Source organism: Episyrphus balteatus, chromosome 2 (genome assembly GCF_945859705.1).
Source record: "Episyrphus balteatus chromosome 2, idEpiBalt1.1, whole genome shotgun sequence".
Lineage (NCBI taxonomy): Eukaryota > Metazoa > Arthropoda > Insecta > Diptera > Syrphidae > Episyrphus > Episyrphus balteatus.
In genome coordinates this window covers 93,882,572-93,910,500 of record NC_079135.1, presented here as the reverse complement: position 1 = coordinate 93,910,500, position 27,929 = coordinate 93,882,572, and the positions used below count along the sequence as shown (strand labels likewise).

General features: G+C 32.8%; 3 protein-coding genes across 4 annotated transcripts; 2 read left to right on the top strand and 1 right to left on the bottom strand.

Annotated features, from left to right (window-relative positions):
• Window positions 1-44: 44 nt before the first annotated feature.
• On the top strand, window positions 45-7,215 carry LOC129911232 (steroid receptor RNA activator 1). Its single transcript, XM_055988960.1, has 3 exons — window positions 45-214; window positions 288-827; window positions 6,626-7,215. The coding sequence occupies exons 1-3, from the start codon at window positions 178-180 to the stop codon at window positions 6,937-6,939; spliced, it is 891 nt and encodes a 296-aa protein (XP_055844935.1). The 5' UTR covers window positions 45-177; the 3' UTR covers window positions 6,940-7,215.
• On the bottom strand, window positions 7,168-11,908 carry LOC129911233 (C-factor). The gene is made up of 5 exons (XM_055988961.1): window positions 11,777-11,908; window positions 8,324-8,375; window positions 8,052-8,242; window positions 7,562-7,711; window positions 7,168-7,505 (listed from the first exon to the last, which is right to left on the bottom strand). Exons 1-5 carry the CDS (start codon window positions 11,900-11,902, stop codon window positions 7,281-7,283), a joined length of 744 nt encoding a protein of 247 aa, XP_055844936.1. The 5' UTR covers window positions 11,903-11,908; the 3' UTR covers window positions 7,168-7,280.
• On the top strand, window positions 11,426-24,649 carry LOC129911224 (thioredoxin reductase 1, mitochondrial). Of its 2 annotated transcripts, none has more exons than XM_055988949.1 (6): window positions 11,426-11,569; window positions 19,776-19,996; window positions 20,062-20,192; window positions 23,029-23,258; window positions 23,327-24,083; window positions 24,145-24,649. In XM_055988949.1, exons 1-6 carry the CDS (start codon window positions 11,551-11,553, stop codon window positions 24,272-24,274), a joined length of 1,488 nt encoding a protein of 495 aa, XP_055844924.1. In that variant the 5' UTR covers window positions 11,426-11,550; the 3' UTR covers window positions 24,275-24,649. The 2 variants fall into 2 exon arrangements, with proteins under 2 accessions (XP_055844924.1, XP_055844923.1); XM_055988948.1 differs by lacking the exon at window positions 11,426-11,569 and adding an exon at window positions 12,092-12,226.
• Window positions 24,650-27,929: the final 3,280 nt, after the last annotated feature.

Sequence of the window (27,929 nt, the reverse complement as noted above, 5' to 3'; positions counted from 1 at the left end):
AAAAAACTGTCAAAATTTCTCCCCTGAACGCTGTGTGACGTTTACCAAAAACGTCAAACGCAATTGATTTATTTTTGTGAAACAAAAATTTTCATTTCTTCTACACAAAAAAAAAGAACGAAAAAAAAAGCATTTAATTTATTGTTATAAATTCCAATTTGTGTCTAAATTTAAAAAATGTCTGATAAAGCACCACCACCAACAACTTCCTCAGGTATATAAAATCTAAACAAATAAATCTCGAATTCAACTCGAAATAAATTCCCTCCCACTTTCGAATTCTATAGCAGGTACACATACCCCAGGTTGGAATGATCCACCAAATCTCCAATACAATCCGCTCAGTAATGCTCCTGGCAAAACCAAGTTAAATCTAAACAAACGAATTGCATTTCCATTGCAAGGTGGTCCAACAACTTCCAAACCGACGGCAATAGTTCAGCCAAATCAGGCAAATGCACCGCCACTGTTGCCCATGACAATGCCACCATTGGGAGTGACTCCGAATCAACATCCAGTTGCTGTTGTTCATCCAATGCCAAATATAAATGCTCCACCATTATCACAACCTCCAACGGCGGCTCAAACATCAGCTCAAACGTCCCCTTTACAACCGCCAACGCAGCAGCAAACTTTTGTCGAACCGCTGCCTGACGATGCCCAACAATTTGCTTTGGGGATACTTCGTTTGCAGTTGATTAAAGTTCAGGAAACACCAAATGTGCGTTTGGATGAAATCCAAAGGCGTATTGGGGTAATGGAAGAATTATGGCAATCGGGCAATTTGTCGCAGCCAATTCAGGCGAAAATTTATAAAATTGCTAAAGGTAAGTATTTTTGCTTCTCTAGATTTAGTTGGGTATGAGTACACTACACGATAACTAAGGCGGTGAAATATAGTAACGGAATTATGTAGATTAGTCAAATACAAGCATTGAATAATTATATATAGAAGTGACACCGATAGTTTCTAGCGCCACTCGATTTTATTTTTTTCGGCAATCAGATGTACTAAAAAATCCCCAGAGAGAATGGGGCTTGTCCTAGAAAAGTATGTTTCCAAAAATTTGTTTTTAAAAAAGGAAATTTCACTAACACAAACATAAGGAAACAAATATCAAATAAAAATAAATCGTATCGACACATCGACATCCTATAAATGAAAAAAGAAAATAAGGAAATTTTACTCATACATACAAAATTACACAAATATCAAACAAAAATATTGAAAAGTTAGTTGACATTAGATATAAATGTATCCACAGTAAAGCCTGAACTACATCAAAACACAAAGTCGAAAAAGTACAAAAAAGTAAACACGAGGTTTTTTCTTCTTCCCCCTAGTAGCTTGTTTGTATATCTCTCTTTCATTTTAAAAAAGTATTCTATTCAAAAAGCTTGAACAAGAACAAGCTTTCAATTTTCACAAAGTTTTAAAAACAAATACACTCAAACAATATTTTATATCCTTTCCGTAAGGTAGCTCTTCGATCACATAGTTCTGTCATTTTGGGAAAAAAAAGCTCTTTTGACAAACAATTGAAATTTCAAATACAGTCGATTCCCTATAAGTCGTACTTCCTTTAGGTCAAATTTTCCTTTAACTCAAATTTTTTTAATGTTTTTAATGAAACCGCCTGCAGCAAAAAGATTAAATAGATTCCTCTTATAGGTCGTTTCAAATCAAAAGTCCCATGGAAAATTGAGCAAATATAAAAAAAACTCATTCGCTTACTGGAAGGAAGCATTTATGAGGCAGCTGAACTTTTTCTAAAATAACGATAAAATAATGAAGAAAAGTTCTTGATATCCCTATTTTAATTAATTGATCCGTCTGTGAGATTCACTGGGTTAGCCTCAGAAAACAGAGGCAAGTCTCCCGGGCTTGCATCACTCCATATCCGCGGACAATACAAAAAAAACATACAATTATTTAATTTATTTATCATTTGAAGGCAGTTGGGATAACTTTGCCGAAGGTATTGTTATAGGACTAGGTGAAGATGGACCAGAAATGTCCAGTTTATATGATAGGAATTCATAACTTAAAATTCTATTCACATCTTTTCATTTATATAATTGGGCAGTAAATATCTTATTTTTATTTTTCAATTATTTTGGAGTCGTCACCATAGAAATCATTAATAAACAAATTCAGATTTTTCGTTTGCTAATTTTTTTTCTCTAGCATTTCTTTCATTCAAACAAGCATGATTTGTTGTTATTTTTGAGTTGATTTGTCGCAATGAGCCAATAAAATTGAGTTTTTTGTTTATTTGTTCTCAATTTTATTGGAAGCGAGAAAATAAACTCTGAGTCAGGACTTTTGATTTGAAACGACCTATAGTCGAATTTCCCTCTAACTCGAACCAATTTTCGTGTCCTGTGACAATTCGACTTAGATGGAGTTGACTGTAATTTGTTAATTTTTTCAATTTTTTTTATTTGAAATTTCAAAACTTCAAAAACAAAAGAGCTTTTTTAGTTAATTTTTTTCCAATAGATGTCAGGTAAATATACATGTGATTTTTATATTTTGAGCTTTGTTTACTTTACCGTACTTTTTTGACTTTGTGTTTTGATGTAGTTCAGGCTTAACTCGAAACTAAAAACAAGAAATATTTTATTAACGACGAGATTTTGAACAAAATTAAATATTATTGTTGTATATCCTAGGCACGTTATAGCTTATAAGGCATGAAAGTTATCCTTTTTTGAATAGTCCTATTAGCGTAGGTGACAAGGTGATTGCTCTTTACTTTTGCTCTCTCAGTTCGTATCCCCACAGAGATTGCTATTTTTTTATATTATATTTTTTTGGCAATATTATGAAATGCGTACCAATTAGCTGCCTTTTTTGCTGAATCGAAACTTAAGCATTTAATTACAACATAAATCATTATGTGACAGTTTACGCCGAAGAAAAAGTAGAGCATAAAAGTCTATGTTCAACATAAATTAATTAAGGTTCGTTTTAGCAAATGGCCCTTAAAGAAAAAAAGAAAAGCGTTAAGAAAAACTCAACGTAATATTGTAAATCTGGTAAGAACTCAAACCAATAAGTCGATTTGGCTCAAACTTTTTGTTTATTTTTGATTTCAAGGACGGGAAATTGAAATTTTTTAACGGTACCAACTAGAGATACTGCGAATAATGATTCGGCCGAATACCGATCATTCGACCACGCTTATACATTTACTTACTATTAGGCTAACCTACACCTGATAACTTTACTTCATGATAAATACATTTGACGAAGATGGAAGTTATCGTTTGCACCAAAGAATTCTGAATAAGAAGTTTTATTCACCAAAACTTATCATTAGTAAATTTTATTTTCTACGGGCCTTGCCAATAATCAAATTTAATGCTCACTTAAATATTTAACTGAATTATACATATTTCACCCTACCAATAAACAATTTAATACTCAGGTACAAGGCTAACGCTCGGCTAAATTTAATAGTTGAGTTTCATAACGAGTATAGCTTTTAACCTGAGTTGTTTTTATATACTAGCCCAACAAGTTAAAGGAACAAAGCAAAATTCGTGATAGCCCCAAAACAAGTAGGTATTTATTCAATTTGATTTCTTCTACTAAGATAGGTTTGTAGAAAAAAAAATTTCAAAATCGTTGGAACCGTATAAATAAATTTTTAAAAAATTCGAAAATAATATTGGTATGCAATTTCGTAGAAATCACTAATCAACATTCAAAACTAAAATGTCAAAAAAATTTAATTTCCGGTTTTTGAAAATTTGATTTCAAATACCATACCTATATGACACAGTGCATGTGGACAACATTTAAATAATGTGAACTACAACTTTGGCCTAGATGTTATCAAAATTAAATAAACTCTTTATAGTTGAAGAAAATCTTCTTGTCGTTAATATAAACAGAAAAACAAAATATCCCTCTGTCGGCACAAGGGTGCGAATTTGGCAGGGCAAAAATAAAAAAATTACAATTTTTCAAAAAAGTGGTCACAAAAAAATCTTTTTATAAGGGTGAAAATTTTTTTTTCGGAATTGTGAATACAATATTCGAATTCCTCGGAATATTCTACATCAATTTCATACACAATCCTAAAACGATTGTGGCGCCACTCCTGTAACGATTGTGGCTCCACCCCTCAAACAAAGCGGATGTTTTTTCCGGTGTCACTTCTATATATAATTATTCAATGATACAAGCATTATTTTTATTATGGGAGAGGGTGTATCTCCCGAACGGTTGCCGTTTTGGTAGAATCCTACCAAACTTGGTAGTTTTTTTTCGGCTTTAGGAGCCAGATATAGCTATCATTGAAATCCATCATTGAACAATTTTTATTTCCGTGCTGTCAAGTGGCGAAAAGGGGTAACAACATGAAGGTACGTCATAGAATATTTCCACTAAAAAAGATACTTCAATTTGGCTAAGACTTTTCTCAAAATAAAACTTTATCATTTCAATGATTTTCAATGATCAGTGAATTGATAACATTGTATTTAAAAAAAAAAAGTCTTAATCAAAATTAAATATTTTTTTTTAAAAAACACATCGCTCATTTTACTTGATTAATGTCATAACTCAAAAATAACGAGTTTTGAATTATTAATGCAAAAGTTATTTGAATAAAGAAATCTTTAATAATGCAGAAAGTAATTTCTTAACTTTTAAAACTGACAAAGAAGGAGCACTAGTTTTGTTTTGAAAATATACAAAAGTAGATCGATACTAATGTCGTTTTCGATTGGATTCACTCAAGGATTTACTCATTCTGAAATCCAATAAAACAGTTTGAATCGCTTCCACTCAATTCTGAAATATTATATCTGTATTAGTGAATAATCAAATAAATTTTTTTAAATTATTTAATGTCGTTTTCGATTGGCTCTCCGGAAGCGTCCAGAATCATTCAGAAGCCTTCTGAAAGTGTTTTATTCGCACGAATATGACAGGCAGAACGCTTCTCAGAATATAAATTCTCTTCTTGATTTCAAAACAGAATTCAAATCAGAATTCACTCACATTTCAAAAATTCATATTTCGAAACGCAGATACCTACTTAAAAAAAAAATCCATAATAAACCCTAATCTTTTTTTCATTGGCCGGGTTCAACTTAAGTTCAGATTTTTTTTAACGTTGAACGCAAAAAATCATCTGAATATCAGATGACATTAACGAAGAATCTGCTTTTTTATTTTTTGGAGTGACTGTCTTTAAAAAAGAACATTTATTTTTCTATGATAATACAAATAGTTCAAGAGATTGTAAAAAAAAGAGTTATTTATTAATATCTTCAGTGAGATCACTTCAGTATTTTTATAAATTATTTTGTTGGATTCATAAAATCTCTTTTTGCTATCCACTTATGTATGTTTAATTTTGCTTTGGTCCAACACTTCGTTAAATTTTTTTATTTCCTCATTTATTTTCATTATTCCACTTCTGCACATAAACATGCGGAGGAAGAACACAAAACTATATTAATTACATAATGCATTGTAATATCATATCAACAAAGAACAATAACACCCGAACAAAAATTTCCAAACACAAAAGAAATATAAACAAATCTATTTATAACTTGTATTAAAATCACAAAGTTCAATTTTGGTTTGTAGCACATTTGGTACTTTTACCAACTTCACCAACACAAACACACCCATCTGAATTTTCAGATAAAAATTTCCACCTGAAAATCGTAACTAAATGTCAAAAAACCTAACTAAATGCTACCTAACTTTTTATGACATCTGACCAATCAGAGCCTCTGAAAATTAAGATCTTAAGTTCAGGTGGCCTGCGTTGAACTCGGGAAATCTCTTAGGGCTCAATGTCATTTTGAAAGAAAGCAAAATTATTTTGTGGGACAAGTTCCTTACATGAATTTCAAATCCAACACTTCAAGTGCAACTTCACACAGTTGCAACTTTTCTTCAAATGTTAAATTTCAAAATAAGTTATTTTGTGAAGCAAACTCAAAATAATAACATTGTCTTAAAATTTTCATTAAATTTTTCATGTTTTTAGCACTTTTATAACTGCACACCACCAAAAAACATACGTCAAAACAATAAGAAAAAAATAAAATTAAAGAAATAGAAAGAAAACTAAGAAGTGAATCCAAAAAATTTTTCAAAGTTAAAAATTCGTTTGAAATCTGCAGTCCTTACAAAAACTGTATTCGATGTAATTTTTTTAAATTTTTTTCCCAAATTTTGACTTTGAAATCGATTATTTAAAAAAAATTGTTGATGAAATACCTTGATTTAGGGCCAATTTTTCAATAGTCAGATAAACCTCAGTTAGAGCTTATTCCTAGGACATAGGACATTTTGACATTTATTCCTCTGATAGTCTAACTGACGATTGAAAAATCAGGGCTTAGAAACTTAATAAAAGTGTAAAATTCTGGCTTTTGAAAAGGGTACCATTCATCACTGTAGGTGTGGTCGTCATTTTCAAATATTTTTTTTTTTTTGTAATTTTTTAGATCCTCTCCTCGAATTGTAAAAAAAATACTTGTATTTTATTTCTCTACTAGAATCCGTTACAAATTTTCACCGCCTAAGTTATCGTACTATCCCCTTTAGTTGACTTTTTTTTAACCTTGAGTTCTCTTTATTTTTTAGCTGTGGAAACTAATAGCTTAGCGGAAGCAATGGAGACTTACACATCGCTGGTCTTAAGTCATTCCAATGAATGTTCTACCTGGGCGGTAGCTTTACGACACATAATCTTGACTCTTCAACCGAATAACGCACGCCCTCTACCGTCGTCGGTTGATGAACACCAACATAACCAAACAACCACCACCTCGTCGGCCAGCAACAGCAGTAGTCCCCAACAACAACAACAAACAGCGACGAACTGTGTCCTTGTGCCCGCAATGCCACGCATCACAAACCAACCCAACGACAGAGTAAATCCCGTACAACATATTTGATTGTCTTCTTCTCAACGACAACAACATCATCAACAGCTGGACGAATCTTGAGTTCTCTTGTGTAATTTTTTTGTGGAAAGACCAATTTGATGTTTCGTCGTCTTCTCATAAAATCTCTTCATCTCTCAGGGCTGGAGATTTTCTTTGGATGATCTCTCGACTCTGTTTTTTTTTTTTTTTTATTTAAAACAAAAACAAAAAAAAATTGTGAAAAAGGAAATGCATGCATTCAACTACTGTTATATTTATTTTAAATAAAAAAACAAATTAATTATATTTTTATGAAAACAAAGCGACATCCACAAAATGCAGGACGGGTATAGAAGTGATTACTCTCCTTTTTACCATGGCAAAGGTTTGCCATTGTGCTCGAAAAAGCCACCATTGTGGGCCTCATTCATAGACATCAAAGTCTCTACCATGGTCTTGGTGCTTGACTCAACATCGAGTGGGGCTTTGGCACCACCCATGTCGGTACGCACCCAACCTGGATGGATGCTCACACAGAGTACTTTGCCGTCCTTTAAATCGAGGCTCATTGATTTGGTAGCAGCATTAAGACCAGCCTAGAAGTTGATAAAAGTTAGTCTGGAGTTGAAAATTTAATATAAAATCTACTTACTTTTGAAGTTCTGTATGCGTACATGCCTCCAGAGTCATTCTTTTGAATTGAGCCAAGAATGGAACTCATATTAATAATGGCAGCTCTACTCAAACCCATCGGTAGGGAATCGTTGGCTTTAGCAGCTTTGTTGATAAGAGGTGCAAAGGCCTTTAAAAAAAAGCAGATGAGTTATTTTCTATCGAATAGTTTCCTTACGTGTCGTAGACTTGTTACGGGTACCGAAAAAAGCTGTCAGGCAATTAATCGAAAAGGAAAATTTCATGCAAAGTCTATTCGTTTCGAAAATTTGCTACGAATTAAAAAAAAAAAAAAAAAAACAATTACAACATTCATTCGCAATGACAATTTAGTCGAAATTTTTCGTAAAAAATTCCGATACGATGAGAGTTCGTGATAAGGCAGATTTCGTATTCTGGGATTGCATTTATTCGGAATTATTGACAAGTCTACGGTACGAATGGTCGAATGAGGGTCTTTTTGATTTTACCTTTGCCATCATAACAGGAACAACAGTGTTTGTGGTTAAGTTGTCAATCATTGAATCAGCTTGTACGAAATTGAGACGTGTGGACTTTGAGGCTATCCCAGCATTGTTAAAGAGTACATTAAGTCCATCATCTTTGACGACGTTGCTAACATCGGTTACTAGTTTAGCATAGGCATCGAAGTGTTTCAAATCTATTTTTTTTTTTTTTAAGAAGGAAAGAAGAACTTTATTTAGACTTTGATGGATACAAAAAAGTATATAAATGACTTTACCAATCTCGAGAATATGAAGGTTATCGTTTTGAGTGCCAAGTTCTTTAAGATCCTGAAATTATATTTTAAAAATTATTAAAATAACACATGGTATTATTAATTTATATAGGTAGTACATGTAAAATAGTACAATTATAAAAAACTGTTACCCTCATGAAACTTGGCAAAAAGTTTTCTTTTGGGATAAGAACAAAGGATCAAAAGAGAAATTCGGAATTAGTACCACAAAAACTTGGACAAAAATGATTACCCAATGGAAAATTGGTAAAAATGTTCCATTTATAACAGAAACCAAGAATCTAAGCAGTCTATAAAAAATATTTAAAGTGAAAGAGGGTGTTTTTTTTTTTTCAAATAAGCAAAATCTACGATAAGTCCGATAAAATCATATAAAAGGTACCTGTAAATTTTTATATGTGAAAGGGTGTTTTTTTAGGTGTAAATAAAATGTGGGTAACTATGTACCTATGTATATTGGAAAAACTATGTAGTAATATTGGTACCCTATTGAAAATCAGCAACTATGTTACTTTTGAGATTGGAAACAAGACTCTAACACCCCTATTACGATTGTCAACTATCAATTGATAGTTGATAAGAAATAAATTTCGATATCTTATTACCTAATTTGCAAAAAAAAAAAAATTGAAAATAAAGACCGTTATTATTTGAAATGTAATTGAAAAATTTCATTAAAAAAATGTTTTCCCCCAAATTAGATTTTAAAACACCAAATTTCAGTAGGTATTTATCAACTATCAATTGATAGTTAACAATCTTAATAGGGGTGTAAGAATATCATGGTTAAAAGGGTGCTTTTTTTAATGAAAACAAAATTGATGGGCCATCCTAATGAAATTTAATAAAAACATTGAATTTGGAATAGAAATCAAGAATAAACAGTCTTCATACAAAAATCTTAGTAAAAGGGTGTTATTTTTTCGAAGAGACAGTAAAATCTGTATTTGGTGGCCAATCGATAGCAAAAACTGGCGAATCACAGTTATTGAGCGATTTAGCTACGGCCTGGCCGTAGTAGTTTTCAAATCGAAAAACCACGATATGAATTTATTTAAAATTGTTCGACTCGTGAGTCATAATGAACCCTTATTGTGCGATCATGATCCAAGGGAAAAAAAATAACACCCGACATCGGATGTTCCCATGTTGGAAAAAAGGGAAAAATTACCAGGATAGACCCAAAAATATAAAAAACGTTTTTTCATAACCAAAGGCTTTACTAAATTGGCCACGTTTTGCAAAAGTACAAGAGTTAAATTTTTTTTCTCCGGAATTGTTTTGTGAAAAAACACAAATTTTTTACTAAACGAAAATACGTAAGCTTTCCGTATAATTTTTGTAAGTTTTTCATTCGAAAAACTTGTAACGGCCATATTATTCACTCTGAATTTAGTTTGAATTAAAGTTAATTTAATATCCAATCCATTAAATCTGACTTTTACGATCATATTATTCACTAGTTTAAAAATACATATGGATTTAAGGAAATGTCAAAAATAAATCCAAATCTATAATGTTCTCTACTTAAATCCAATCTTAAATCCAATCTCGTGGATTTACCAAACAAATTTAAACTGCTCTCTGGAGGTTTGTTTAACTTTATAAATCCAGATGTAAAATTCATTTTCACAGTGTTCAGTTGTTTTGTCTAGTATTTTGTGAAGGGAAAATAGAGATAAATGCAAATTATACCAAATTTATTGAATAATCACATAATTTTTTTTAGTGAATAATAATGACGCAACGGACGCAACGGATTCTATGGGTCGGGCCCTTTAGCCTCAATTTATTCACTTTCCGTTATATTTTTAAAGTCGCCATTAAAAATAAAAAGTTTGTTGAATCGCATACAAATTTTAAAATTTTTAATGGAGACTTCAAATTTAATGGAATGTGAATAAATTGGGCTTTAATGGATTGGATTTAAAATTAATTTGAATCCAAATAAATCCAGAATGAATAATATGGCCTTTAGCAAAAGTACAAAAATAAAAAAAATTTGTCGCCGGAGCGATTGCTTTGTGTAATAAAGCTCACCTTCTTTGGAAATCATTTTTATTAATAAAAAACGACTTCTATGGATCAAAGCTTATGGTTTTCCCAAGGATATCGGAACTAGACTGGGGCCACAGCACTAGCTTTCAAATACAAAATAATCATTAAAATCGGTTCACCCAGTCCAAAAGTTTCTGATGTTAGAAATATAAAAAAAACTAAAAACAGACGAATTTTGGAAATCTGTTAAAAAAAAAGAAAATAAAACAAAACATAAACAAAAACAAAGAGGAAAATAAAAGTACGCAAAATATAAAAAATCTGAAAAAAAAACTGATAAAGAATGTAAAATTCTAGTTCTTTTCTGGTTCTTTTATCTAATATTAATTTGAATAAAAAGACTAGAAAAGATATAGATAATGATAAATCTAAACATTGTGAAAATTGTTCAGTTTCTTCTATAGGTACGTTAGTTAAAATCTTAATATTTTTTGTTGAAAAGTTCTTAATATTAATCTTTCCTAAATATTCACTTAAATTAAAATCAAATCAATTAAAATTATGTATTCATGCATAATAACATTCCGGAAAACAGTTAGTATGTAACATCTATCTATTTAATACGACTTTACATTGTTGTTTATTAATTTCATTTATCATTTTAACATGAAAGCTCTAGAAAAGTTATTATCTTTGAATAATAATATAATAATTAAAGTCTATTTTTAATTTAAATTTAAAACGATGTCGTCATCTCTATCACAAAATGCACACAAAAGATAAGATGAAATGATAAGTTTCATTATGACGAAATAGTCATATAATGACTTGACTGTTTTCAAAAACTATAAACCCTTCTAGAATCTAGATCTAACTATTCTGTCTAGATATCTATTCTATACTCTAATGTTTTGTCAGCAATAGAGTAAACAACAGAAAACAAACTTTATTTCCCTTTTCATTTCCATTAACACCATCAAAATGAACACATTCCAGTAAAAGAAAATCGAAAATTTCCCTCCCCTCATGAATACTACAAAACAAACTCGAAACGAAATTGGAATATATTAAGAGCGGATAAATTGCCTTTACATTTCATTCACTTGCTTCCAGTCAACTACTGAAGTTCGATTTGTTCTTGTTCTCTCTCTACGGATTAATTTTTGTGTATTTTTGCATTTTTTTTAAATAATTTATTAAAAAACCCAATCATGGCACCAATTGGAAACAGTAAGTGAAAAATCCTTCCTTAATTTTTTATCACACACAAAAAACTTGAAAAAGAAATTTTGAAAGAAAAGAAGAAAAAAAAACAAGTCATTTTTTTTTTTCTCCCATCCGCATTCTGTCATCTCTTGAATCGAACGACGACAGACACGAGAAAAAAAAAAAAGAAATAGAAAAAAATAAGCGAAACGAAAAAAAAAACACACTTACCACTGCTTGTTCAATATTACGGCATGTTGCAAATACATATTTCGGTGGTTTTGGTAAATTGAGGAACGTCTTGACCAATCCCAAACCCAATCCTCGATTGCAACCCGTTATTAAAATCGATTTCATATCGTTTGTGGAATTCGAACTATTCTATGTTCTTACTGACTCAAAGAATCGAAGAAGTGTCTAGAACTATCGTTCGTTTGGGGTGAAAAAGTAGCAACCAACGACACAAGCTTATCTGTGCTTTCTGCTTTTATTAGTTAGCTATTCTAGTAGCTTGCTCGTAGCCAGTGAATTGGTGAATGTGATTAAGATCCGGTCTTATTAAAAATTTCCAACGTTGGGCGAAAAAAATGTCGATATTAACTATTTGGAGTCGAAGATCGACTTTAACCTTGATTCGAAATAATGTTGGAAACTATTCGCGAAGATGTTTTGCTATGAATAGTAAGTATTCTCGTCGAACTTAAAAAATTGTTACTCTCCGGATAGACAAAGTAAAGTGCAGTGTCACGACATAGACATAGACTCTACACTGTGAAGTGAAACACGACGATTTTGTGAATTTCACAACATTCAAGATGGACGCGATCAACTGTTTTATTATTTCTTTTTGTGCGGTTTTCCTAAGTCTATTAAACTTTTCTTACGTAATTAGCTTTGATGACGAGTATGAATACTGTTTAGTACGACCAATTGGCAAGCTAGCCGGTAAACATGCCTCGTATAAGAATCATAAAATTTTTACTCAGAAAAATATGTACATTTTCTCTCCTCTAAACGGAATTTATATTTTCCTTGTTCCCATGTTCCATGTATTGAAAAATTGACGTCACGATTTTTTTGACAACTGGAAACATGCCGGTTTGGCTTTTCGGTTTTTGTTCATTTCTCTGACCTTGATTGGATGTTGGAGTGGGTGATGCTGGCGGTGGGGATCGGGTTGGTTTGGTTGATGACTGTTGATTCAAGATGGGTGAAGCGGAATGTGGAAACAAATTTATGCTTCTCGCAATAAACTTTTTTTTTTTTCATAAAGAGAAAAATGAAAAAAAGGCAAATTAATGCGAAATATTTTTAATACAAAATGTTTAGATTTTTGTATAAACCATAAACTTTTATTGAAAAAAAGTTCAAAAATAACCTCAAATTTTTAAGACTTATTCAGTTTACCAACAACAAATAGTGGCTACACTTTGTGTTGAAAAGATAGAATATTTTCAAAAACAAAACTGAAGCAATTAATCAGACAATTGGAAGATTCAATCGAATCAGATTTTTGTTTATATACCATATAATAGATAGACCTTTGCTATCTAATTCAATTGAATCATTGAGATTTTCCTATTAATTGCTTCTATTTTGGTTTTGAAAATGTTTTATCTTTTTCGCACAAAGTGTAGCTAATGTTTGTATTTGTGGTTAGAACCACAATAATTAAACATATTTAGGTACACATTTTATTAAAAACTTTCACGTGGAAGGATTTGTAGTAAAAATGGCCATTTTTGTTTAGTTTTTTATACCTGGCGGATGGCTGGATGGATGTACATAGGTACTTATCTACTTATGGTGACCAACCCCTTAAGGCGGCGCTACAATCCATTGTTAATTTGAGCCTCAACCAACAAGTTTCTCCAGCCAGCTCTACCCTTTGCCAGCTGCTTCTTGTTTCGCAAACCAAATTGGTTGAGGTACCTAATAGTCTCAATCTCGCAAAAGGATTACTTTCTTTGATGTATGTAACTCGATGGAAGTCGAATGAATTCTTTACCAAAGTAAGATTACGCATATAACTATAATAGAATTATATTTTTGTCTTTAAAAATAGGAAAATTACTAGTACATGAATCAACGTGACCGTTATTATGTTTACCCTATTATTCAAAAACCCAACGGCAATATTTCGGTGTGAGTAATAGCAAAAAATTCTTGGCATTTTTGGAAAGGTCTTTGAATGGTTTATACCTACAAGATTACAGTTTAGAATTTGATGTGCAAAAAGAGTGACTGGTACAACACATCTTTCATGCCTAGTATAAAAAAGCGTGTTTGAAATCTGTATGAATTTATCTGCTCTCGATATGCAATCCAAGTACCTATTATTTTTCAAGTGCATATTGCAGTTTACGAAAAAAAAAACGTCTAGTAATCATTATGGTATCTCCGAAAAAAGATTTTGATATCCTCGTGCCTGCCCTTTTTATAATATCATATTAGGTGCGTAGCCAAGTTCCTGCAGTTTGTCAGTAGCTGGCTTCAGCAGTAAGTGCTGGTCAATTTTGACATATCCAAAGCAAAACAAAACGCAGCATTAACAAAGTATAATGATATGACACATTACTGATTTTTTATTCATAATCCTATTACTCTTTATCTGAAAATGTCTGATTTTGTGCAAAATAATCGCCATTAGCGGAAGTGTCTTTCATGCAAACGACTACGAAAAACATAACAAAAATTTTTTTTTACCAGAACTAGGTATGTGATTTTCATTGGTTGCAACTCTGACTGATCAGGTGTTCGCATGTGTGCTTAAATGCTGTTTTACAATGGCGATGCAACTGAGGATAGTCACAAAGTTCAATTGAATAAAAGAAAGTTTTATCTAAATTTCATATATGTAATTATGTATGTATATTCTCAACTCGTTATTATTTTAAATTTGGGTATTAATCTCACCTTTTACACCACCAGAAACGTTAGATTTAATGACTTAACAACTTATTTTTTAAGAAAATTTGGAATTTTAATAGCTTTAAGTATTATTTCAATGCTAAATAAATTTTAACAGTTGCAGGATGGGTAAACTGCGTGTTGAAACAGCCATCTGATAGTCAAAGCAAGTTTGAATTTCATTATAGATATGCTGATTTGAATTCTATAGAATTATATGCACATTGAATCTGAGAATTCTTTTCAGCGATTGTTAACGTTTTAATTGTCTTGAAGAAATCATAGTTAAAAGTTAATAATTTTCTACGCTCTAGGTATCTCAAATTTATGTTTTTAGACTTTATCTGTATGTTTGGTTTTAATTGAACTTGTATGCTTTAGATGGAACATTAGATCGGGGATCTCATTAGTCTAGCAGAAATCCTCATTAAAATATTTTACTTAACCGGTGTTAATCTGGTACCGGTATAAGTTTGACACCTATTAATATTTTTGATATTACTATAAATAAATGTTTTTTTCTTACTTCGTTTTACCGGGGTATGGGTTTTATATTTTTTTAACCCCTAGCAAGAACACCTGAAATGCTTTACGTCGTATCTCAAAAGCTAACATCTGCAGAAAAAAAAACTAATACAGTTGACTGCCTCCAAATCGAATTTTTACGGGACACCAAAATTGTTTCGAGTTAAAAGGAAATTCGAGTTAGAGGGATTAAAATTATATTTTTTTCTTCAAAATTTTTCATTGAAAATGATCAAAATTCAAAAAGTTCTAGCTAGAATGAAATTCGATTTAGTTCGACTTACAGGAAGTCGAATGTATTTAGCTTTCATTCACATCGAAATGAAAGAAACAAAACTATTCTAGTGATAAAATATATGTGCCCTTAATTATGAAAGTGGACTAAGTCACTCCTAAAAATGGCATCAAATCTAGCCTAAAAATAATTATTATTTAAGGGGTAAAGTTTATTTGAAAGCTAAATTGCAGTAAATAAAATTCTTTATTGCTCCTCTAGTGATTTCATAAAAGAAATATAATTAAATCGTTATAAGAAAATTATTATGTAAGTTTTTCTTCAAACAATGCAAAAAGTGACTTAGTCCACTTTCATAATCATGGGCACATATGGGTTGTATAATTTTATTTTATCTAGTTTCATTTACATACATGATAGGGCAGCAAAACCCGGACCAAACGTGGCGCTTAACTTATATTATAGTTCCACATCAAAAAGTAATTTTCGAAAATAATGTCGCTTAATACATTTTTAAGGGAAGGTATCGAAATAGTCTTCCCTTTGAAATTTCGTCATAGATAGACATGGTAGGTATTAAAAAAAAAACATGTTTCTAATTCGAATATCGTCATTTAATATTCACAACAATAATTGTCGAACGGATTCAGCTTTGATTTTCACACAACATAGAGTTTCATTCACAATCTAATAAATATAGGTTCTAACGAATGTCGCATATAGTTTGAGTATCAATGTTATCAACATCGATATTGAAAAGTTTGATAATCTCAAAGAATAATTAAGATTAAAATACGCAAAATAATCGTTTGTGCCTGTCTTTGTCTCACTTTCTACGAATTTTTACAAACGTTTGAACTTATTATTTCATGCCATGAGCATGTTACTGTATTAGTATGAATATAAACATTTATCTTATCATTTGTTCCAAGCTGTTATCACATTATAACTTTAATACACATTATCTTTCCCTTAATAGAGATACAAATTCCATAATTATTGGTGCGTGTCAGCTATTAAAGAGGACACCAAAAAGAACCCTTTTCAACTTTCAAGGTCATATTTTACGTCAACAAGTTGAATATCAATGATATCGCATTAATGACGTACAACATAATTGTTTGACAAAAATGTATCTACTAATTGATTAGATATACTTTTTGCCAGGAAATAAAAATGCAATATTTTTATTACTATGTACAGTTCAAAAACCCTCATTGAATTAACAATAATACTCGTATTGTTATTTTATTTCTGCATGACATAACATAACAAATAACTCGTTCTAAAAGTTATTTAGTTAAAAAAAATATCAACATTGATTATATCTTAGTCATACTGGTTTTTTTTCATTTTTTTTTTTTTTGTATTCACTCACCATTCACTTTTGATGACATCATATTGTTGAAGCTGTAGTAATTACTCTCACTACTTATTCTCTATCAGGGGAAATTTTTTTTTTTTTGTTAGATAAAAAGTTGGAATTTTTGATATATGTAATTCAAATTTCTTATCAGACCTACATAAATAACTTTTATTAGACTCATACAAATTGTATAAATTAATCAGACCCAAAATTACTGTTTTTCGCAATTTCATGCATCCAAGAAGTTTTTTTTTCAATTTTGTTATCGTCTTTTATAAAGGAAAAAAGAATTCTAAATTTATTTTTGTCCTACAACTTTCTATAATCATTTTAACTTTGTTTAGAAAGAATTTCATGAAAAAAATAAATAAAACGTGTTCTCAAACAACCCCCTTAACTCTCTTCAAATGTTTATGAATGCAGCGAAATGCCTGCCAATCATTTACTATCAGTTTTTATAATTTATGCAAAATAAAAACAAACTTGTTATTTTGTTGTGTTAAATTTTTCTATTCTATTCTGGTTAAAAATAAAAAACACATGGTATTGTGAATACTTAATATGTACTTATATCTCTTATTTAAAATAAATAAATTTAAATGATAAGACTTTTTTATACTACTTGTTTTGCAAGTCTAGGGCTCTTATCAAAAGTTATTGGAAGGTCTCACGTTGTTATCGTAAAGAAATCTTGATGTTGTCAAGAAAATGACTTAAATAAATATACATAAATATGATAGAAATGACTTAGCTAAAATGACAGAACTAAACGTTTAATCCCAAAAAAGAGTGGGTTTGAAAAAAAAACAAAACACTCACGAAAATTAATTCAATTTCTGCTCACTCTTCCTCTTAATTTCATTCAAACTCAAGTGTAACATTAACAACCAACTCGGTTAGGGAAACAGAAACGATCCATATTTCGAATCAGAATTTGTACTGATTTCAATTTTATTTCTAGTTAAAATGTATTGTGGAAGCTAGCTGAATGTCTTCTTTTTTTTTTTTTTAATTGTTGATGCATTTTCGGCACATTCTATTTTTTTTTTTTTTTTCGCTCCAGGCACAATCACGATGTCTATGGGATCATTACTTCTATTTATCTGTTCACACTAGCAATCTGCTTGTAGGATTCTCCGTTTCGGCACATAACTGAATAAAAAAATTTACTCCGTGTTCTTTCTAGTAAATTATTTCATATTACTGAAAAACCACTGTTTTCAAAAGTGCATTCAAAAACGCAACGGATTTTAACGATTTTATTAATTTCTTAAAAAATTAAAATAAAATGCAAGGTTATGACTTCCCCACGTTGCGCAATTTACTTCCCTCGAAAACCAAGAGAAATGAATCCCTTTCAAATTTTTTTTGTTTTTTTTTTTATGTCAGGGGCTTTTTAAATCTAAGCACCAGAAATTTTCACTAACGCGGCTTAAAGATCACATGCAACAGTCCCAAAAACTAATTTTGAATAAATGTTTTTTGACGTTTGATCTAAAATATATATTTTTCTGTAATATTTTGCTTTTTTCTATCCAAATCACGAGTTGAAAACTGAAATTTACTTCAAATCTGCTTCAAAAAACCATAAGTTACCTTAACCACCAAGATTTTCAAATATCTTACATTTCAATATCAAATATCGTTTGGAAAAAGATAATTTTGAAAAAAAAAAAAAAACTTTTTAACACGTTAAAATATGACTTTTGGAAATTGCATAAGTAGCTTTGATAGAAAAATTAACGCCAAAAGTACCAAAAAACGCATTTTGACCTGTTAATATTCAAATATTTCGAAAAAGTGACGTGCGAATGAAATTTTGGTTTAAGCTCTATTTTCGTTGCCGACCAGTGTAATTAATAATCTTGTACAGGTCTTCCTTGGTTGGATGGGAAGAGCGATTCTGCGTTTTGTATCTGTCATTTACTGACGTTAAAATGGGATCCACTTTTAATATAGAAAGACGCTGACTACTTTAAAATTCTGCCAGTCCTATCGTGATCGTTTTTTCCGAGCCGCTGTGGTTGGGGGCTGCGGCTCTTTTCTTAATGACATCATACTTTGTTTTCGTTTCGTTCATACTACTTAAACTCATTTTCGCCGTCCCCATTTCAAAACCATCAAACGAACTATTGAAACTACGATTCGCCTTTTCTGATAATGTCAGTATCATCTGCATTGATTGGAACGGATTTTTGAAAAATTTGGTACTGGTGATGACTTGAGTGTTCTACAATTGATTCAAATACCATGTTAAAGAGGTTCCCTATAAATGTTTGTATCTAGTTCCCAGTTGCATTTTCCATAATCTTCCTCTGCTCTTAAAGGTCTTATGAATATATGGCTTATTAATTCTGGCCAAAATTGGCAATTAAATTATATTCCATATTAATAATTATTAAGGAAAATTAGGTAAATTGTTAAAAAAAAGCTTCAACAAATTAACTTTGATATTACTATTCATATGCATATTTAATTTAAAAAAAAAGTACAAAACTTTGAAAAGGAAGTTCAACTTGGTGCAAATATTTTTGCTATTTTCTTCTTGCAACCAAGTAAATACATTTCTTTAGTTCCCCATCTCTAATAACCTAAAGTCAAAGTTCCTTATATGATAAAAGATTACCCATAAAGTATAATAAAAAATGTTGAAACACACCTGTTGTAAACAAAATTCAATTACTATGCGATGACGAACATTTTTATTTATATTCATCCTTTATTCTATCCATGTTCATGACTGCTCGATGGTTACCAAGGCAATTTGTGGTGGTACAATGTGTGTCTGACGGAATGCAATTATATGTACCTACATAATATTATAAAAATGTTTTCCCTTTTACCTTCCAATTCAGTTAGTAAATTTATCACCATCATAGTGTGATTGAGAAAATTAACAGACATTTTCCTTATTAAACAAATAAAATAATTAGTTATTTGAAGATTTCATTGATAATTAAATTATATATACGATGGGAGTGTTAATATCACATGTTCATAACAAATTAAACGACAAAGTTATTTGCTGGGGCAATGAGGAATCTGTTTTATGAGATATGGCTGATGAAGAATTGCGTGAGTTTGGAAATATTGATGAAATATTTGAAAATTATTCTTATCATTTGGGCGTTGTCTTAAGAAAAATTCAAATAAGATAAATTATTTAAAAAACGTTTTCTTTCTTAATTTTTCAGACGAATACGATTATGACTTGGTTGTCATTGGTGGTGGATCTGGTGGTTTAGCCTGTGCTAAAGACGCTGTAGCAAACGGTGCTAAAGTAGCTGTACTGGATTATGTGGCTCCAACACCAACATGGGGCACTAAATGGGGTATCGGTGGTACTTGTGTTAATGTTGGGTGCATTCCCAAAAAGTTGATGCATCAAGCAGCTATCTTGGGTGAGGGTATTCATGTAAGTAATCATATTGAATATTCCCTCTACAAATTGAATGCTAATAATTTTCTTTGGTATTGCAGGAAGCTGAAGCTTATGGTTGGCAAATTGAAAATGCCAAACAAGTTAAGCCAGACTGGTCCAAACTTGTGGAATCTGTCCAAAACCACATCAAGTCAGTTAACTGGGTGACCAGGGTTGACCTGAGAGACAAGTATGTGACATTTATTTATTTCTTTTCCTCCTAGCTTTTAGAAAATTCTACTTCTTAAAAATCATCCTTCGTTCCCAACTTAGAGTTTATTTTAGTTCAAAATTAACGAAAATATTGAAATATGATTTTTTATTAAAATAAAACAAAAATGTATTTTGCTCCTAAATCTAAGTATTTTTTGTTTGACCTTTGATCTTTGGACTATGCTTCTTGGTGATGTTAAACTTCCGAGGTCAAGCCTTTTTCAACGTGAACCACATCAATGCAAATCATTATTAGTTTTTTAATATATAAAAAAAAGTTACAACTACATGTTAATGTTAGTAACTACCTATCTTAAATATACTTATTTAAAAACTATACCAATAAATAGAGAGTAAAAGCAACAAAAACAAAAGATTATGTGCTTTCTCATGCTGAGAGTTTTTGGGTAACCCAACTTGATTTTGGAAGGTTAGAAGTCTTAAATGTGGAATTATTCATTGTCTCTGCCAATGCTTCATACTCAGATTGGCACAGCTCTTCACATAGTAATCAAAATTTTCAAAAGTTACGTTGAATGGTACCACTCTCGTCCTACCACACCCAAACTAATTTATTGTTGTTAACGGCAAAATTATATTACAAATTTGAATCTACAACCCGCTTCTCATGGTGCCTGGGATTTGTCAATTAAAAAATAGTCGTCATCCAACTGAAATTATTTTCATGCATTGAGAAAAAAATTGATAATTCGTTAACGTCTTAACAGTGTCCAGTAGTTGTAAATTCTGCCAGTAAGTCCCTGAAAATTAAGAGAAAGAACGTTCATTTCGGAAAAAAACTTTTAATTTCTCAACATAGTCTCCTTTCAGCTCTATGCATTACAACTAGCATGTTTGCAGTATTTGTATTGTATTCCTTCCTAAAATTGCATTTTCTCGAAGTTCTCAAAATATTCACATGTATCTTAGATGACGTCATTATTTTCTCCAAATTTCTTTCCACCAAGGCATTTTTTCATATTTGGAAATAAGAAGTAAACGCATGAAGCTTTACCAAGAGAATACGCAGGGTGAGGGAGCAATTCATATCTTAATTAGTGTAATTTTGCCATTGCAACTGCGGACTTGTGCGCTGGTTCGTTATCCTGGTGAAAGAGAACTTTTTTCTTCACTAAATGTGGTCTTTTTTGTCTTTTAATCAGCATAAAACCGCTCCAAAAAGTCGCCGTGGTATGCACCTTAGGGTGGGTCAAAAAAATCGAAATTCTTTTTTTTTAATTGGTACTCCGAAAAATCGATTGCTAGACTCCTCTAGAATATACACACCAAATATGAGCTCTTTATATTAATGGGAAGGTCCTCCGCTTTGCAATTTTCCATTTTTACATCAAGCTTCTACTAAAAAAAATAATTTTTTTATTAATTGACTTTTTAGCAAATTTCTTTTCATATTCTTGTAGGAAATTGAACGCTCTACAAAAAAGGCCTTATACACTTTTTTCGTTTATCTAACCGTTGAATAGATATTTGAGGTCCAAAAATCGAGAAAATCTTTAAAAATTCGTTTTTTGTTCTTAATTTTGTAACAAATTGAAAAATTATAATGATCAAACGCGCAACACATATTCTTGTTGAAAATTGATTGCTCCACAAAAAAGGTCCTATTAGCTTTTTTTATTAATCTAACCATTCTAAAGATATTCGAGGTCAAAGTTAAAAAAAAATATAAAAACATTTTATATTTTTAAAAAATTTCTAATTCCCTTAAACTTCATTATTTTCAAATTAGCAAGATATATTCTTGTAGGGGCTTAAACGTTCTACAAAAAATTCCTTGGAATGAAATTGATTGCTTTAACCGTTTAGAAGATATTCGTATCCAAATCGCAATGCATACGGGTCATAAGAAAACTATTGAAATTTTATTTCTTTTGTTTAACGTTGATTGGACTCTTCGTCGCCAAGCAAAGTGTTGAAAATAGGAACTGTATGAACATTGTTCATACGGCATGACCTAGCGCAAAGATGTCTATTTATATGAGTGTGTGTAATCCAAAGTTTTCAGTGCGAACTATCCACTATTTGTGGATTCGTGGCACCCCTCCTAGCAAGTTTCAGAATAGAAACTACCTTATCCTCTCTCCATTTGCTGAGACAAAGATCTCTTTTCAAAAAAAAGAAAAAATAAGAATCCTACCTCTTGCTTGTTTCTGTCACATGATTGGATAGTTCGCTTCAGACATGTAGACAGACGTAAGAGGATAAAGTATTGATAGCTAAGGCTGTTTTTTCTTTAGTTTTAACGACGCTCACGTATTCAGTTCAGACTGCTTGTCAGTTAGCGTCCCTTCTGCATTATCTGTTCAAAAATAAGATTTAATTAATCACATTGTAACGGTTCTCGTTGGCAAAACCTTGGGTATCTTTGGAATACTTGAGGGGTTCCGTTAATTTATATAAATATCCATTTATTTGGGCTCCCAATGTTACTATAACAAAATATTGGCTTTTATGTATGCTACCATTATGCGGCTTTGAAGTTTATTAGAAGTTTGTTAGTTTCTTTTTCAGAATTTCCATTTGAGCAAATATTTGATTCTTGGTTTATACTTAGTTTTTTTAAGTTAACATACAAAATTTGTGTGATGGTCTCTCAAGATGTCCAATGTCGAACTCGTATTTTTGGGATGTTCTGGTAGAGAACCTGGGATCTTGGTGTCGGCCAGGTTTATCCTAATCAGTGCCTACCCGGTTTTCGTCAAACCCCATTACCTAAAATTTTTTATCAATCTCAATAAACCACAAACACTTCATTATTTATATTAAAACTAAATTGTTTTATTAAATTTTAGGAAAGTAGAGTACATCAATGCCCAGGGTTCATTTAAAAACGCCAACACCGTCATTGCTCGCATGAAGAATGGAACTGAGAAAGAACTTACAGCTAAGAATATTGTCATTGCTGTTGGTGGTCGTCCACGTTACCCAAACATCCCCGGAGCTGTTGAATACGGTATTACTAGTGATGATATTTTCAGTTTGAACAAAGAACCTGGCAAAACTTTGGTTGTTGGAGCTGGATGTAAGTTTTTTTGTTTCTATTACATTAGATTGAATCATTTTAATGAGAATATTGATTTTTGTTCATAGATATTGGTCTTGAATGCGCTGGTTTCCTTAAGGGACTCGGCTATGATGCCACCGTTATGGTGCGTTCAATTATCCTTCGTGGATTCGATCAACAAATGGCCAATATTGTTGCCGATGCTATGGTCGAAAGGAATATCCCCTTCCTCCGATCGACTGTTCCAAAATCGGTCGAAAAGACCGAAGATGGACGTCTTCTTGTCAAGTACATCAATACTGAAACCAACGAAGAAGGTAGCGATGTCTACGATACCGTTTTGTGGGCAATTGGACGTAAAGGTCTTGTTGATGACTTGAAATTGGACAATGTTGGTGTAGTAACCAAAGGTGATAAGATTCCAGTCAACGAAAAAGAGGAAACCAACGTACCTAACATTTATGCTGTTGGTGACATTATTCACGGCAGGCCCGAATTGACCCCTGTGGCTATTCACGCTGGTCGTTTATTATCACGTCGTATTTTCAATGGTGCTACTCAATTGATGGACTATGATAATGTAGCTACCACTGTGTTCTCACCTTTGGAATACAGTTCCGTTGGTCTGAGTGAAGAAAATGCCATTGCCAAGCTTGGTGAAGACAATGTGGAAGTGTACCATGGATATTACAAACCGACTGAGTTCTTTATACCTCAAAAGAGCGTAAGGTATTGCTATCTTAAAGCTGTAGCTGAACGTTCAGGAGACCAAAAAGTTTTGGGTCTTCATTATATTGGACCAGTTGCTGGTGAAGTTATGCAAGGATTTGCTGCTGCAGTGAAGTAAGTTTGCAATTTGATTTTTATGCCAGACAATTCTTATAAATACTCTTTTTTATCATAGATCTGGATTAACAATGAACATTCTCTTGAACACTGTTGGAATTCATCCAACAACTGCTGAGGAATTCACACGTTTGGCAATCACAAAGCGATCTGGCTTGGACCCTACCCCAGCTACCTGCTGCAGTTAAATTGTTTGCTCATACATCACAACCATCAACACCATCAAAATGAGCGAGCAGCTTAGCTGTCTTTGCTCAATTTCTACATATATTTCTTCACCAACGAATTCCTGTCCCGGAAAACTCACATATTAATAATTTCTCCCGCTTGATCAGGAGCGAAGAAAAAAAATTTGTTTTTATTTGATTTTCCATTGTACGTGTTTAACATGAGAAAAAAATATATAATTTGTATTTAGTTAAGTTAAATAAAAAAAACTAAAAAAAAAAAATTCAATCATTCACACTTTGAAATGGACAGAGGTTTACTTAAGCTAAGCACCAGTATTTGAATAATTTTTATATCGTTTCAATAAAAATGGCTACACATTGTTCAACAACATACATATCAGTACAATTGATAATTTTGTTTAGAAATCTAAGAGAAAAAATTCTGGGATAAGTATCATAAACAACTTTGAGCAAAATGTTCTATGTTGCAACAAATGGTCAAAGATCTATTCTGCCCATAATCTCGTAAAGGCCCTAACTACATTTTTCTTACTTCTGAGTTATAGAGAGAAACAGTAAATCTAATATCGCAATTTGCATATAAAAATGAAAAAAATCTAAAGTACATTTTGAATTTTCTGACGTATTTGAAGACCTAGGCTAAAAAAATAAATAAGGATAAATCAGCGACAATGCCCTAACTAAAAATATGCAAAAAAATCAAAATCGAAATTTTTGTAGTTAGGGCCTTTACGAGATTATGGGCAGTATTAAAGTTCTATTCATATCTGAAAACCAGACGTTTCTTCAAGGTCTGGTTGCCGAGTTTTTTGCATCCAAATATATATTTTTTTTTTACATTCGGAGGTAGACCAAAGTCTCAAAACAAGTTTTGGTTGAAGACCTTGATGTTGAGTTATTTGCATCAAACTATATTTTTTTCTTACATTCGGAGGCAGATATCTGCGTACCAGTTTCTTTACAAGTTTTGGTTTACAGATATGAGTTTAAAGTGATATTATGCATATGCATTTGGGTAAAAATTGTAACTTAATTTTTTTTTAATGAGAGAAAATAAGAAATGAGAAAAAATCAAGGCAAGGGAGTTACCTTGCCGAAAAGAATTCATTTTGAAGAATGTCTTCAACATCCATCGAGCTCTATTCATAACTGAAAAACAAAAGTTTCTTGAAGGTCTGGTTGCTGAATTATTTGCATCTAAATACATTTTTTTCTTAAATTCGGAGGCAGTATCTAATTGTAAAAATCTATTCAAATAAATATGTATATGAAATTCGGAGGCAGATAACCGCGGACCAAAATCTCGAAACAAGTTTTGGTTTACAGATATGAGTTCCCGGTGATCAGGTCTATGCATTCGCGCGTCACTTTTCGTAATAATGACGCGGGCGTCACTTTTAAGAATGACGCGGGCGTCACTTTTTGTAAGAATGACGCGGGCGTCACTTTTCGTAAAAATGACGCGTGCGTCACTTTTTGTAAGAATGACGCGCGCGTAAGAATGACGCGGGCGTCACTTTTCGTAAGAATGACGCGGGCGTCACTTTTTGTAAGAATGACGCGGGCGTCACTTTTTGTAAGAATGACGCGCGCGTCACTTTTCGTAAGAATGACGCGTGCGTCACTTTTTGTAAGAATGACGCGTGCGTCACTTTTTGTAAGAATGACGCGTGCGTCACTTTTCGTAAGAATGACGCGGGCGTCACTTTTCGTAAGAATGACGCGCTTGTCACATTTCGTAAGAATGACGCGTGCGTCACTTTTTGTAAGAATGACGCGGGCCTCACTTTTTGTAAAAATGACGCGGGCCTCACTTTTTGTAAAAATGACGCGCGTGTCACTTTTCGTAAGAATGACGCATGCGTCACTTTTCGTAAGAATGACGCGCGCATCACTTTTTGTAAGAATGACGCGGGCGTCACTTTTTGTAAGAATGACGCGGGCGTCACTTTTTGTAAGAATGACGCGCGTCACTTTTCGTAAGAATGACGCGTGCGTCACTTTTTGTACGAATGACGCGTGTGTCACTTTTTGTAAGAATGACGCTTGCGTCACTTTTTGTAAGAATGACACGTGCGTCACTTTTCGTAAGAATGACGCGTGCGTCATTTTTCGTAAGAATGACGAGCGCGTCACTTTTTGTAAGAAAGACGCGGGCGTCACTTTTTGTAAGAATGACCCGCGCGTCACTTTTTGTAAGAATGACGCGGGCGTCACTTTTAGTAAGAATGACGTGGGCGTCACTTTTTGTAAGAATGACGCGCGCGTCACTTTTCGTAAGAATGACGCGGGCGTCACTTTTAGTAAGAATGACGTGGGCGTCACTTTTTGTAAGAATGACGCACGCGTCACTTTTCGTAAGAATGACGCGGGCGTCACTTTTCTTGAAAATGACGCGCGCGTCACTTTTTGTAAGAATGACGTAAGCGTCACTTTTCGTAGGAATGACGCGGGTGTCACTTTTCGTAAAAATGACGCGGGCGTCACTTTTTGTAAGAATGACGCGGGCGTCACTTTTCGTGAGAATGACGCGGGTGTCACTTTTCGTAAAAATGACGCGGGCGTCACTTTTTGTAATAATGATGCGCGTGTCACTTTTCGTAAGAATGACGCATGCGTCACTTTTCGTAAGAATGACGCGGGCGTCACTTTTTGTAAGAATGACGCGCGTCACTTTCAGTAAGAATGAAGCGGGCGTCACTTTTTGTAAGAATGACGCGCTTGTCACATTTCGTAAGAATGACGCGTGCGTCACTTTTTGTAAGAATGACGCGGGCCTCACTTTTTGTAAAAATGACGCGCGTGTCACTTTTCGTAAGAATGACGCATGCGTCACTTTTCGTAAGAATGACGCGGGCGTCACTTTTTGTAAGAATGACGCGGGCGTCACTTTTTGTAAGAATGACGCGGGCGTCACTTTTTGTAAGAATGACGCGTGCGTCACTTTTTGTAAGAATGACGCGAGCGTCACTTTTCGTAAAAATGACGCGCGCGTCACTTTTCGTAATAATGACGCGGGCGTCACTTTTAAGAATGACGCGGGCGTCACTTTTCGTAAGAATGACGCGGGCGTCACTTTCAGTAAAAATGACGCGTGCGTCACTTTCAGTAAAAATGACGCGGGCCTCACTTTTTGTAAAAATGACGCGCGTGTCACTTTTCGTAAGAATGACGCATGCGTCACTTTTCGTAAGAATGACGCGTGCGGCACTTTTCGTAAGAAAGACGCGTGCGTCACTTTTTGTAAGAATGACGCGTGCGTCACTTTTTGTAAGAATGACGCGTGCGTCACTTTTTGTAAGAATGACACGTGCGTCACTTTTCGTAAGAATGACGCGTGCGTCACTTTTCGTAAGAATGACGCGCGCGTCATTTTTTGTAAGAAAGACGCGGGCGTCACTTTTTGTAAGAATGACCCGCGCGTCACTTTTTGTAAGAATGACGCGGGCGTCACTTTTAGTAAGAATGACGTGGGCGTCACTTTTTGTAAGAATGACGCGCGCGTAACTTTTCGTAAGAATGACGTGGGCGTCACTTTTTGTAAGAATGACGCATGCGTCACTTTTCGTAAGAATGACGCGGGCGTCACTTTTCGTAAAAATGACGCGCGCGTCACTTTTTGTAAGAATGACGTAAGCGTCACTTTTCGTAG

Coding starts and splice junctions, on each gene's coding strand:
- LOC129911233 (XM_055988961.1), bottom strand. CDS start 11,902: ATGAAATCGATTTTAATAACGGGTTGCAATCGAGGATTGGGTTTGGGA. Junction 8,376..11,776: donor GTAATATTGAACAAGCAGTG/GTAAGTGTGTTT, acceptor ATATAATTTCAG/GATCTTAAAGAACTTGGCAC. Junction 7,506..7,561: donor ACGCATACAGAACTTCAAAA/GTAAGTAGATTT, acceptor ATCAACTTCTAG/GCTGGTCTTAATGCTGCTAC.
- LOC129911232 (XM_055988960.1), top strand. CDS start 178: ATGTCTGATAAAGCACCACCACCAACAACTTCCTCAG. Junction 215..287: donor ACCACCAACAACTTCCTCAG/GTATATAAAATC, acceptor CGAATTCTATAG/CAGGTACACATACCCCAGGT. Junction 828..6,625: donor AATTTATAAAATTGCTAAAG/GTAAGTATTTTT, acceptor TTTATTTTTTAG/CTGTGGAAACTAATAGCTTA.
- LOC129911224 (XM_055988948.1), top strand. CDS start 12,133: ATGTCGATATTAACTATTTGGAGTCGAAGATCGACTTTAACCTTGATT. Junction 19,997..20,061: donor TCTTGGGTGAGGGTATTCAT/GTAAGTAATCAT, acceptor TTGGTATTGCAG/GAAGCTGAAGCTTATGGTTG. Junction 23,259..23,326: donor TTTGGTTGTTGGAGCTGGAT/GTAAGTTTTTTT, acceptor TTTTGTTCATAG/ATATTGGTCTTGAATGCGCT.